A 13,322-nucleotide genomic window follows, 5' to 3' on the forward strand; every position below is an offset into this window, starting at 1 on the left:
CACTACGAGCACTGCGACTGCCCACCACTAACACCACCCAACCACTGCCACCACCACCCACCGGGCTCCTCCTCCTCCCGGCCACCTCCCGGCCACCCGCCAGGGGCAGTGCTGCAATCCGTGTGGGGAACGGCCACAACGCCTCGACGCACCCGCCTCAGCGCCCGTCCCTGCTCCTCGCCGCCTTCTCCCTGGGCCTCTCCGTGCGGTGAGACACTTGACCTCCACGACCCGAGGCCGCCGCCGAAATCCTCCTTCGTGCGGCATTCATCCCTCGCCTTCCTTGCCGCAACACACCTCGCCGCACAACACCCCGATCATGAGCGCTGGAGGCCGCAATGCGCCGCTGTCTCCAGTCTCTATAGGCGGTAGCGAGTGGTCGTATTCCGCCAAGTTGCCGACCTCTGCAGACGACGCCGGCCCGTATCCCGTCATCAACAACAGTCGCGGCAATCTTGCCTCGCCTCCCCATTCGGGAGGCTCCAACGGGGCCATGAGCATGAATGGCTTCCCAACTGGGCCGCGCAGCAATGGCGGGCCATCGCCGCCGCCCTCCATCGGCCGATCCAGCATCGGCACCAACATGTACTCGGGAAGAAGCGAGGGGAACCGCAACAGCACCCGCACCGATATCGACGACTCCGTATTGAACGAACACTACATCGCCCTCAGGGCCTTCCTCAACGCACGCGACCCAGGCGCCCGACAGCAGCCCAACAAGGCCCGCGACAAGCTGCTGCGACTCTCGTCGGTGCAGTTCTACGAGCTCAGCACCGATGTCTACGACGAGTTGATGCGACGCCAGGCCACGGCCAGAGCGCCGCCAAATGCCCCCAATACGCCCCCAGCCTTTCTCCTGCCCGAGAAGTCGTTCCACCCGAAGCGAAACCAGGCCCGCCAAAGGCTGTCGTCGCTTGGCCCTCCGCGATTTAGGGACCTCGCGGCCGACGTCTTCCACGAGCTCGAGAGGCGATTCCCCAGCTTCGTCGGGGGCGACCCGATCCCCAGGGTCGGCAGCGCCATGTCGATGCGCGGCGGCCCCATGAGGACGGGTACGCCTGCCAATGGCAACATGTTCCCGCCTCGTGGCCAGAGCCGGATGCGAAGACCCTCGGATGCCAGTTCAATCCGTGGCCCTCCTGGGCCCGATGGCTACGGGATGCCCCCGTCCCCCAACATGCCGAATGGCGAATTTGGGCGACCGATGCCTAAGCAGCTCAACCAGAACAATACAATCGTACCAAACAAGAGCACAATGGTAGAGGAGGACGATGGGAACGGCGAAGAGGTGCCGGGCAAACGCAGTGTCGTGAGTGAAAACCTACCTGCGGGTTCTTTCGCGGAAAGGTGTACTGACATATCTCTAGGCCGATGAGAAGCTCATCTCAGACTACGAGACTCAAGTTAAGGACCTGCGCGGGAAGCTTGACACCTTAGAAGACGCAATGAGGAAAAAGGACGAGGAAATGAACGGCATCCTGGACGGGGAACGCTCGCGAGCGACGGCCGCCAACATGGAAAAGAAGGAGTGGGGAGATGTTCGACTGAATCTGGAAAGCAAGTTGGCAGAAGCCCAGAGCCTCAACAAGTCCATCAAGGACGAGCTTGAGCGCGTGCGAGACGACCACGACAAGGAAGTCCACCAGCTCCGCGACGAGCTGGCCGAGATGCATCAAGGGTCAAAGGGCGGGCCCACTGACCCGGAACTGCAACGAGAGAACGACGAACTACGCGAGTCCTTGCGGCAGCAGCAGGCAGTCACCGAAGAGGTGCGGCGCGAGGCCCAGCAGTTTCTCACGGAGATGCGCACTCTGTCTCAGCAGAGCAGCTCGACATACGAAAAGCAAGCCGAGATGGAGCAGACGATCGAGCAGCTGGAGAATGAGGTCCGCGACTGGAGAAACCGATACGCCCGCGCAAAGACTCAGGTCCGAAGCATGCGGGCGTCATCACTCGGCCTCCCGATGGAGCCGGGTGTCGCAAATTACGTTCGCGACCGAGGCTTCATCGAGGAAAGCGGGCTCATTAAGGATGTGCACGTCACCAAGTTCCAAATCGCCATCGACGAGCTGCTCCAAACCGCGCGAAAGGAGACGCCAGACAAGGTGACCGATGCTATGAAGCTGGTCGTGGTCAGCGTCCGCCGCATAACCAAGGATCTTGATGAGTCGGCCCCCCGCGACGACGAGCAGGCCCACCAGCAGGCCAAGCTCAAGGCCAAGGTGTCCTCCACCGCCAATGGACTCATCACGGCGTCCAAGAACTTTACGGCCGGAGCTGGATTGTCTCCTGTTTCCCTCATCGACGCAGCTGCGTCTCATCTCAGCAACGCAGTCATTGACCTCCTACGGATGGCCAAAATCCGGACTACCCCTGCAGGTGAACTGGAGGACGACGATGACAGGTCCCTGACGCCCGTGGACTCTACTGCTTTTTTCTCGCCTCGCAGCCCAACTGAAGCCTCGGCACAGGATAGCCTGCCTCCCCCACCGCCGTTCCAGGGGCTCGGGGGTGTCCGGGCGAGCGCCGAGTCGTCGGCGTACAGTCCCATCAGTTCCCCTAGGGAATCTGTCGATCCGTATCCAGGGTCTGGCACCAACGGCATGACGAACGGCGGCGGCTACATGGGCTACGACAAGAGCCACGCGGCAGGCCCTGGCGGGTATGGGCTACAGCAGGGCGACAGCCGAGCCGCGGACCTCAAGGTAGCTAGCTACGGCACCTATACGTACGGCTCCTGAGTCCAGCAGCGGCGCTGACCGCTGTGTAGATCTACCTGGATGACCAGACTGCCGTTCTCGTGTCAGACATTCAAAGACTCGTGACCAGCGTCCGGAACGATTCTGACGTCGGGCAAATCAACAATCAAGTGGACTCCATCGCGATGATTGTCGGCAAAGTCATCTCAGAGACAAACAAGAACGGCTACCCTGGTCATGCGGCCCAGCTTAATGACTGTCGAGATCGACTACTCGAAGCCATGGCTCGCGGCCGAGATCTCGCAAGCTCGGGCGTCGACCGGGATGGTAGGGACTGGCGCATGTGGGCGCAGACTCTGCCGCCCATTGCCTTTGAGCTTGCTCGCGAGACCAAGGAACTTGTTCAAAGCATCGGCAGCGTCAGTGGTCGCGAGGATGACGAGTTTTCGTGATGCGACTTCACAATGATGAATATTCCCAAGCCTCTGAAGGTGCTGATGAGATATTCTGGGGCTTTCCATAATGTTTAACAAGGCGTCGCCGAGGCGACCAATGCGTCTACCCGACTGGGAACGGCTTCTTGATACCCCTGTGTGTGTGCGTGTTGGGACGATGATGGCGCAGAGAGCGCTCGTCGTCGTGGAAGAGATTACGTGGTGGCTGGGCGAAGTTATGATGGACGGCATGGGCGCGGACGGTCCCGCCAGATGACGACAATGGAAGGCCCAGGGTTGGGTATAGAGGTACAGAGGTACAGTACACGCTGGCGTTTCGAATCGGGGTAGAGCATTGCTTGGTGTAGCACAGGGCCGAGCTGCAGCCCCGGGACAGAATATAACGTTTGACGAGGAGTGTTGTCGAGGGCTGGTCGCGGCCCGTGCAAGACGCGTGCAGAGGCGCAATGTAAATGGCGCGGGATGCGACGAGAGACGCAGGACGGTGCAAAATCGCCGTGTTCAAGCGCGTCGACAGCTCCTAGTGCATGGGAGAAGTGCGTCGCCGTGAGATTGCTAGAATTCCAGTGCGGCACATGCGCTGGGCTGGTGAGCTGAAAGCGAGGCGATGAAGCCACAAAGGTTGGATGATGGCCAGGGCACAGGGTATTATTAGCAGGTCGTTGGATACGAGGCTTCGGCGGGTGCTTCCATGCTTCCATTCCCACGGAGTCGGATCTGAGGCGAGATTTGAGATCCATCGGCATGCATGCAATGCAGCTGGGCTGGGCCGAATTCCCCGTCAGCCGAGCGGCGCCCGCGTGGCGCTCCACTCTTCCCTCTGGGGGGCCAATGCACCCTGGATCCCTGGCAGCGGGCGTCTGCCTCCATCCTTGCTCGCTGCCGGCAGCGGCACCTCATGTCTATTTATACTCTTGGGCGACGACGGCGGCGACGACGACGACGACGGTGCATCGTGCGTACGCTGGGATGGTCATGTAGTTTTGTACATGTACGGGACGAGCAGAGCGTAGAGGCTTAGGCTGCCTGTCAATGGCGCGCGAGGCATGACACGAGCCAAGGGAGTGGTGGGAGAGGACGGCTACGTGGGACGAGGGAGCGATGAGGGCTTTGGGGGCAAGGATGCTGCGACTGCGAATGGGTAGGGCAGAGATCGGAAAGGGCCCATTCGAAGGGGCTTGGGAGAAGGGGGGCAGGGCGGCCGCATCGAATTCATGTGCCAGCGTTGCGAAATGCAGACTTGAGAAAAAGGTTTGCCCCCTCGAGGCGCCCTCGGGGACGCCGCAGCGTGCGCCGGCCGGCCAGCCGTGCCAGAGCGAGTCAGGCGAGAATGGGAGCCTCCTGGGGCGGGCGGCGGCGGGGTGGCCGGCGCGGGCGCCCTTGAGGTGGCTACCTAGGTGGACGATGCAGGTACCCATTTCTTGTCTGGCAGTCTGTCTGGACGCATGCACGCACATGCGTTCGAGCGTTCGTGCGTGCGTGCGCGGGAACACGAGTTTTGGTGTCTCTCGGGCCCATGGGCACGGGGAACTGTGCACATGTGCCAGCGTCGCACTGGACTCCGGGGGGGCCCAGAGAACGGGAGAGAAGGAGTGGAGGGGCCAGCGCATGGACTGCACCCTAATCCTGCGCGTAGGGCTGAGTCCTCCGGCGGGCTGGATACCAATCGAAAGCCGTGCCCATGCCGGCCGTGGCAGGGGCAGCACACACCTACTTACCACCTCTCACGGCGGGCCCCGATTCGTGATGTGTGGCGGCGGTCGGTGGGCGGGTGTTTCGGATGCGCGCGCAGGCAGCGCTGCGGCGGCGATTGAGGAAAGTGAGGTGTATGGAGGGGGTTCCGTCCATGCGTGGATGGATGATGGAAGGGCGGGCGCATGAGGTGAGGCGGCGGCCTTCGCTTGCACCCCCCCACAGCTGGGGCTGGGGCGGTTTCCAGCGCACCAGCCCTGGCAGCCCACCGGGGCGTGCAGGCGAGGAAGCAGCCACCTCTGGTGTGCGCCGGAGCGGGCAGCGACTGCTGGTGCCCACGGCCAGGACGGACGACGTCAACGACCGGACACAGCCTGAGGGCGGCAGCTGGAGGGGCCGCGGGGGGCTTAGGTGCCTCCCCCTCGTCGGCTACCAACGAGGTAGGTACCCGCTGTCGCAGCCGTTGCTGCCCGGGCGGGCGCCTGCCGCCATCCGGGCACCTCCCGTCATGGACGGGCTGCCATTGCCACCGGGGCTGCCCACTAGTTAATAGGTACTGCCACTGACCGCCCCCGGCGCGCTCTGCCTCGATGCAGAGATCAATTCATCCGTTCCCATCCATTCCTCCACTGCGTCCGCACTTGGAACCCCTTCGCTCGTTCGCCTGCACCGCAGACATTCGCCCGGCCGCTGCCGCTCCTCGAGGAACCGCCTCGCGCTCGTCAAGACTCGCGACCAAGTTTGACGACGACGACAACAACGACGACGTCGTTGCGGTCACCGCCTCGCTTGCCGCCTCGCCAATTCGACAGAGAGAGCGCGGGGGACCCCTGTCGCCGGCCGCAAGCCAACGGCCTGGGAGGCACGTCACTCAAAAGCCTTGCAATCGGTCCACGAACGGCCAAACGCCTTGGTCGCCTTTGAGCGACAAATACACCGCCAGTGGCCTTTGAATTCGCCAGTTCCGATCCGCGCCGCTCCTTCTGCTCGCCTGCGCTCGTTCAGCACGGCGGCTTTGTCGCATTCGCTGCTCGCTGCGTGTCTTTGTGCTGTCGAGCGACTTGCTCTGGTGCCGAGTTCAGCTCCTCGACTGCGTCTGCGACCTGCGTCGCAAACGGAGACGCCGCCATGGACTCTCAGCCCGGCGCATCCCACGACATGGACCTGCCACGGAGCGCACACCTGACAACGTCATCGCCGCGCGATACCCTCGAATCTGCTGCCATGGATGCCCCAGTCCCGGCCGATGCAACTCTTGCCCAGAGTGCGGCGCTTGTTCCGAACGGCGAGGCGGCCGTCGCGGCGCGCCAAACGCCTGCAGCCTTGTCTGACGTTGGCGCATCAGGCGACGGTGGCCCGGTGACGGTTGTTGACGCAGGCGCAAGCTCGGAGACGGACACCAGCATCGTTGCTGCGCAGGTATCGCAGTCCGCATCTGACAGGCCAACGTCACCCGTCCCCGACCGGGATTCCGAATCTTGGGTTGCACCCCCGGCAGCCCTACAGACCCCGGCCGCCGGGACGCCTGCAGCGGGTGATGCCGCCCTGGCGACCCATCCCGGCGCATATCCGCTGTCACGCCTACCACCACCGCCGCAACCGCAACTGCAACCGCAACAGCAACCGCAGTCGCAACTGCAAGTGCAACCTCAGCCAAACCCCACTTCAATCAGCAGCGCCCGCACGCTGAGCACTCCAAGCGATACCCCTCCCTCTGCGAGCACGCCCACAAAATCAACGCCCGCGGCATCTGAACAGAAGCACCACGAAACTGCCGTGTCAATGGGCGTTGTAGCATCGAAGCCCGCCGGCATTGAACCGTCACGAGCTGACCATGACCGCGACGAGCGTGACACGGCCCAGGCCGTCGTTCCCCAATGTCCTTCACCCGCTGCGCCCACTGCCGGCTCGCCGGCGAGTGATTGCGGAGCCCACGGGGGCCTTGTTACACCACCAGAGCAGGAACCTGTGGCCAGCGACGACAATTTCCACATCGAGTATGATTATGATGACGTCCAAGGACACCGAATCCTGCGCCTCAAGCCCACGACCGCTCAGTGGGACGACTTCCCCGCCGTCCTAGCTTATGCCAGGAATCTCGGCGCCCAGGGAGACGGCTGCTTCAAGGTCATCATCCCCGAGAGCCTATGCGAGCCGCCCCCGGAAAAGGCGACCAAGGCGGTCCCTGCCAACGCATACAGGGTGAAGCAGATTCGCAAGACGACTTTCTGGCAAGTTAGCACCGTGCCGTCCGACGGCGAGTTTAGCTCATCGAACACGGGCCCCGAGTTTACCGGCAGTGTCGACGCGGCGTTCAAGAGCTTGCGGAGGCTGTTCAGAACCAACAAGGACAGGCAGATGCGCAACGTACGGTACAGGGTCGACGTCCCCGCGTGGACACCAAAGCAGCGGCTCGAGGCCGGTGTCCCGGAACGCAGCCCGCTCCATCCTCTCAAGGGTGACAAGCTAGATCACACCAAGGCCGTCATCCCAGGCATCCACACTCCGTATGTGTACGAAAGCGGGCCATACTTTGGCGCGACCTTTCAGATCCACGCAGAAGATTTTCGCCTTGCCTCTCTCAACCATCTCTACAAGGGCCGCAAAATCTGGATCGTGATCCCTTCCACGGCTGTCGATGTCGCTGAAAAAGCACTTGGGCGGGGCACCGGCTGCTCGCAGTTCATGCGCCACCGTGCCGAGTTCTTCTTCCCCGACAAGCTGGACAAGCTGGGCATCCCGTACCGCCTCGTCGACCAGCGCCCTGGCGAGACGATTGTCATCCTGCCCGACGCTTACCATGAGGGCTTCAGCACCGGCTACACCATCGCCGAGGCTAAGAACTATGCCGACGCGAGCTGGAACACGAATACGTATCAGCCCTGCGACGCCACCTGCAAGCTGGTGACGGCAATTCCGGCGGCGTTTATGCGGCCGCTGGAGGAGGGCGAGGCGAGACTAGATCTGTGTGGGGCGTACGGCGACGACGGAAAGCTCAAGCCGTTGGAGATTCCGCAGAAGCGACCGCACGACGCATTGGATGACGGTGTGGACGCCATTGCGGTTGCACCGTTTGTGTCCAAGAGCATGCAAGCTGTGGCTCTTGGAGAGCCAGACCTGAAGCGCGTCAAGGTGTGAGTGACGAGGGGAGCATTTTTCACAACAGTGACAGGACCCGCCTCTGTACTTTTGGCGTTTTTGGGGAAAACCTGTACAGGAGGCATATTGCATGTCCTGTGGACAAGGGAGTCGGGGAAACGTGCTTCGGACTGCGTTTTGGGTCCTTTTGCTGCAATATACCCCCGTGTACTTGGGACGGCGACGGGAGAAAACGGCGTCAGCATTTCGGGAGTGCTTGCCAACCCTCATCGACGGACGGGTTGGCGAGGGGGGGCGCATGTGCATTTGCTTCAGGGGCAGGTGGGAATGACGAGGACACGCATTTAGACGCTTTCTGGGACTTGAAGGTATCATTACTTGGGCAGATAGAAGGCCGATGGACGGATGGACGGGCCGATGGTGCTTTGTTCCATCTCTTAATGCATCTAAATTTGGGGACAAAATGGTACACAAGCCGTACATGTGACATGACCTCCGTGGCCTGCCGCCCCCACTGCCGCAATTATCTTCGTTTACCGTCACATGAGGTTTCGTGATATTCTACACATGGATGATGCTGACGCCGTTTGCACAATCGAGTGCGAGTCCGATATGCTGCCTCCGTCCCGCGCTCGCTGTGGCCGTCGACCATTGTTGATGAGCGACAGCACGTCTATCCAACGACGTGCTTTGCTGCTGCTGCTGCTGCTGCTGCTTCTGAGCCCAAATTGCCCTGCCTCGGAGCCTAAAACATGTCGTCGCCGCGCCTCTGCCTCTCCTGGCGGGCGACTTCGTCCCTGAAGGCGTTGCGGCCCGCGCCGGTGGTGCCCTGGCGCTCAAACGTGGGGTCGACGGGGCTGCCGGCGAGGCTGCCGAGGCCGTCGCTGTCGCCGCGGGGCCGGCCGGCCGGCGGCAGCTCGTCCGAGTAGTAGTGGTCGCCACCGTGCGGCGGGGGGGACATGGGCGCGGCGTCGAGCTGAATGCCGTTATCCTTGGCGGCACCTCCCCCGCGGCGGAACAGGTCCCTCCTCCTGCTGCGGCCGTCATAGCCGCGGCTGCGCCGGGAGCGGCTCATGATGTTGCCGAGGTCGATGCGGCGCGTCTTGCGGTTCCAGATGCAGAGGCCGACGACGAGGAGGGCGATGGTGCCGAAGACGACGGGCAGGGCGATGACGAGGGTGTCGCCCTTGGGGACGGGGCTGGGCGTCGTGTGGTCGAGGTCCGGGTCGGTGATGGCGACGGGCAGGGGCGCCGTCTTGTTGGTCACCTCGTAGGAGCCCTTGACCGAGGCGTGCAGCGCGATGGTCACGTTGTTGAGGCGCTTGCCCTTGAGGAACGAGCGGTCCACCTTCCACGCCCGGAAGCCCCACGCCGCGGGCACGCGCTCAAACGTGTCGAGGAGCACCATCTCGTTGGACGTCGTGTTGAGGTACTCGAGCCGCACGGCCACCTCGTACGTCGAGTTGCCGGCGAGCTTGTCCGACGTGCGGTTGTAGTAGTCGGGGTCCCAGGTGACTGTTTAGCACTCCCCGTTAGCACTTTACCTTGCCATCCAGGGACAACAGGCCTTCTCAAACCCGCACACCGCGGCCGGGCTTGATGGATATGTGCAGAAAGTGACCTGACACGGGGCGGGGCCAGGGGAAAAGACTCACTGTAGTAGGTGCTGCCGGTGAGCAGCGTCGAGTTGGCGGCGGGCCGGCAGAAGGGTGCGTTGGGCCCGTCCTTGTTGAAGCAGCGCGAGAAGGAGCCCTCGCCCGTCTTGACGTTGGTGGCCGTCGGGTTGGGCGGCTCGCCGGTGCTCGTCGTGATCTTGCCCCAGGTGGTCCACGTGTAGACCGAGGCCGTCAGGTCGTGGGGGGCGCCGTCCGCGACGGCCGAGGGCGTGCCGTCGATCGTCGTCACGCTGGGCGTGATGGTCGTGGACGGCTGGCCCTCATCGTCGACGACTACCCAGGGGTCCGCCGCGCCCCAGCGGTCATTCGGGCTCTCGCGCTTGTGCAGCAGCGCTGCTGCGTCGGGGGGTGGTGTCGGCGCGGCGGCGGCGGCGGCATCGCGGGCCTGCAGGGCGGTGGCGGGGACGGCGGCTACGGCGCGGGAGTAGACGGCCAGGACGGCCAGGAAGGCAGGAGCGCGCATTGTGAAGGGGGAGGAGGGAGGTCGGTATCCGGCCGTCTGTTTGTGTATGGACGGGCTCGCGAGTTACGTCGGCGACCAGCAGACGAAATCAACCACGGAGCAGCGACGGCACACACACCTCGGGTTGGTAACCAGCAACCGTGCGCGAACTGATGACGGGCCGAATCGATGAGCGAAGCAAGGCGCGCGCGATCGACCGTCGAGGAAGGAAAAGAAGGACGCGCCGGGCAAGGGGGACGGATGAAGGAGGGTAGGTAGGCAGAATCGAAGATGCCCAAAAACTAGAAGCGGGATGGAAGGCCCGGAAGGCCGTCCCTGGTACACGCTTGGTAGTGCGACGAGGCTTTTTCCGTGCCATTGGCCGGCGGGCGGGTTGGCGGGTGCCCAGCATATTTTTTCTGGGGGTGCCGTGCCGACGACGCGCGAACGCCGGCAGCGGACTTGCCGTTGTCCACTGGCGAGAACTGTCTTTCAAGTTTCAACCATTCAGTTCCGCCTGGCAGGCACCACCACACCACACCACCACCAGCACCACCACCACCGCCCGACACCATCCCCTCGGCACCGGCGGCTGGCCCTGGCTGGCGCTACGCTTGTCGGGCTCTGCCGGGGCGCGCGCCCCAGGAGAGACTGGCCCCATCGAACCGACGTACGTACCTAGCGAGGAAGTCCCGCGGTGGGCGAGTGGCGGGCCTTGGCTTCCGGCGCTGCCGTAGGCTCCGGTTCTGTCAGGCGACGCGAGCATCCAAAGTGATACGACCAAAGCATTACGACTTCAGCAAAAGCGGCTCGACCAACGGCATGCCGATGTGTCAAAAACCGCTGAACCCGTATGTGCGGATGACATACAAAGTACAGGCATTGAAGACGCCGCTCGTCTCCCCCATCCGGCAGATGCGCCGTCGACGACGCCGCCGCCGCCGCCGCCGCCGCATTGACGCGGGCACAGACTGAAACGCTCTTGAAGCTCGAGCCGGTCCTTGGTTCAAACGCCGCCAAACATGCCCCCTTTCTCCTCCAGCGCAAGCCTCCGCAAAACGGCCTGCCCTGGCATGGCCTCCCGTGCCAACCATACTGCGCACCACGTCTGGCCCGCCGCTGCTTCACATGGACCCTCGCCGTCCCTCGTCCTGCCAGCTCGTGACAGCCTCGGGCCCTTTCAGATACACGAGGTCGACGCAGTGCACCACTTTCCCGTCCACTGTCGCCTTCTTGATGCTGGCGCCGACTCTGGTGGTCAGGTTATTCATGTTGTTCCGCATCTGCAGCGTCGAATTACGCGGCATTCGCTCAACCACGGCAAGCGTGTTGGTGACGTTGTACATTTCAGCGAAGACGGGTCCATGGTTGTAGGCGTCGAAGAGCGAGACCCAGGCCTCTTGGTCACCCTTCTTGCCAAATATCACCAGAAACATGGAGCCCGTGCCCAGCTCATCATCCGGCCTCACGCCGTCGCGCTTCACGAACAAGGCGTACCCACAGAACTCGGCCGCTCCCTCCGTGAGGAACATGTGGCGCTGCGGATCCCACTCCTCCATGGGCATGACGAAGCTTGTAGAGAAGGGGAAGTCCGGATAGGGCGTCTTCTCCGCCGTGTTGAACCCTTCACGCAGCATGAAGGCGTTGCTGTGGCTCGTCTCTAGTCGCTTCGACCGAGCTGCGCTGAGGTGTCTAAAGAGAAACAGCTCGCGCTTCTTTCCGGTGTCTCCCGCTGCCGCTACTCCAAACTCCGAAAGCCTCGCTCGACTGTAGACACCCCCGCCATGCGGTTTGATGAAGATGCCCACGGACTGCTGTCCAGTTGCAGTCACCTCGTCGCAGTTCAGCTTCAGGAGGTACGCATCCTCCTTGGCCGAATAAAGGTTGACGTTCATGCGGAGGCCCTTGTTGGTCAGAGTGAATTCTGGACTATAGACTGTATCGCCCGCAAGTTGAACCGACCCCGACTGGGCAAAATCTGCAGGGGAAGCGGCAAAGACCCCGGAATGCTGGCGATCCGCCTGCGTCGCTCTCCACGCAAATATGCTGAGATCGTTGCTCTCGCGCGCGATTTCTTCTTGCAGTCGAAGAAAGGCTCTAGATCCTTCGCCGTACAGCATCGGCATGTTCACGTCGAATATGCCCAGCAGGCAGTAAGCCATGTCCTCAACACGGGTCGTTTGTCGGGTAGCGGCCCAAGACATCCTCTGCGCGATGGAGAGGGTCGGAAGGAGCTCGGGGTCTTCCAAGACGCTCGCGTTCACCATTGTGATTTCCGTGAGCATCTCGCCGATGGATGCCTTGGTTCCGCATGGCGCCCACGCCTGGTCAAAGAACTGCACCGCTCGAGGTGCAATCAGCTCCTGGAGAGTCCAACCACGCGTAAACCAGCGGCACCTGCTCAGGCTTGTCTTCTCCGGCCGGCCGTCGACAACTGCGGAACTGGGCAAGTCGGCGAGCCAAGCGTAGCAGGTTACGGCGTCTCGGTACCACTGAAACATGGAATTGATGGCTTCGGTCAGTTCGGCGCTGCTGGTCTTGTCGATGCAGCAAGTGTCCACCCAAGCGTACTTGAGTCCCTCGCTCTTTGCCAAGGAGCATGTTTTCGAGATCTTGGCAAAACCTTGCTTTCGTGATCGCACAGTCTGGTCGGGGTTGATGAAGTCCTGAAACGTGACCTCTTCATTGCCCCAGGTATGTGATAGGATGGCATATGGTGGTGCGTGGGAGCCGCCTGCCATAAAATCCTCCAGGACTAGCGACTCGACGTTAATGAGCCTCATGATTGTCGTCGATGCTGCTTGAGACTCGGCCTAGCAGGAAGTGAATGATTGAGCTGGGACCGCATTTGATCTTGTGACTTGTGAGGAACAATGCTGTGGTTTTAAACATGTGAGCGGGGACACTCTCACTCCCTCGTCCCCGAATTGGCGCCTTCAATTCCCGCTTGGGTGACAGGGCCCCTTGCAAGCTGCTACTCCACGTTGTGCGGCTGAAGTGGGCTCGACTTGGTCAACTCGGTTGCATGGCGCGTAAGCGGGCATGAGACGACTTTGGCCCGCTGACAGATGACGTTGCGAGTTGAGAGTGCTTGTTCTTGGGTCGGGAGCTTGTCCGAGGTATTCTCTTCTCCAGCTCTTCCTGAGAGCGTCAACCGTCGCAGTGTATGTCTCTCCCACACAACGCATTGTCAAGGCTCAAGAAGCTTCTCACGGCGGTAGTCTCTTTGTATGAATACCACCCCAGTGGTCTGGGGAAA

The 13,322-nt window shown here is 62.3% G+C and overlaps 4 protein-coding genes across 4 annotated transcripts; 2 read left to right on the forward strand and 2 right to left on the reverse strand.

Moving 5' to 3' along the window:
* Nucleotides 1–319: 319 nt before the first annotated feature.
* Nucleotides 320–3,151, forward strand: PLICBS_004541 (component of the polarisome; the record flags this gene model as incomplete). The annotated part of the gene is made up of 3 exons (XM_018326108.2): nt 320–1,309; nt 1,368–2,705; nt 2,771–3,151. The coding sequence occupies 3 exons, from the start codon at nt 320–322 to the stop codon at nt 3,149–3,151; spliced, it is 2,709 nt and encodes a 902-aa protein (XP_018175860.2).
* A 3,477-nt stretch (nt 3,152–6,628) lies between these two features.
* On the forward strand, nt 6,629–7,984 carry PLICBS_004542 (uncharacterized protein; the record flags this gene model as incomplete). Its single annotated transcript, XM_065600539.1, has 1 exon — nt 6,629–7,984. The coding sequence occupies one exon, from the start codon at nt 6,629–6,631 to the stop codon at nt 7,982–7,984; it is 1,356 nt and encodes a 451-aa protein (XP_065456611.1).
* A 706-nt stretch (nt 7,985–8,690) lies between these two features.
* On the reverse strand, nt 8,691–10,084 carry PLICBS_004543 (uncharacterized protein; the record flags this gene model as incomplete). Its single annotated transcript, XM_018326107.2, has 2 exons — nt 8,691–9,460; nt 9,601–10,084. 2 exons carry the CDS (start codon nt 10,082–10,084, stop codon nt 8,691–8,693), a joined length of 1,254 nt encoding a protein of 417 aa, XP_018175859.2.
* Nucleotides 10,085–11,187: 1,103 nt separating this feature from the next.
* On the reverse strand, nt 11,188–12,846 carry PLICBS_004544 (uncharacterized protein; the record flags this gene model as incomplete). The annotated part of the gene is made up of 1 exon (XM_018326106.2): nt 11,188–12,846. One exon carries the CDS (start codon nt 12,844–12,846, stop codon nt 11,188–11,190), a length of 1,659 nt encoding a protein of 552 aa, XP_018175858.2.
* Nucleotides 12,847–13,322: the final 476 nt, after the last annotated feature.

Source organism: Purpureocillium lilacinum (assembly GCF_023168085.1).
Source record: "Purpureocillium lilacinum CBS 284.36 DNA, scaffold_3, whole genome shotgun sequence".
Lineage (NCBI taxonomy): Eukaryota > Fungi > Ascomycota > Sordariomycetes > Hypocreales > Ophiocordycipitaceae > Purpureocillium > Purpureocillium lilacinum.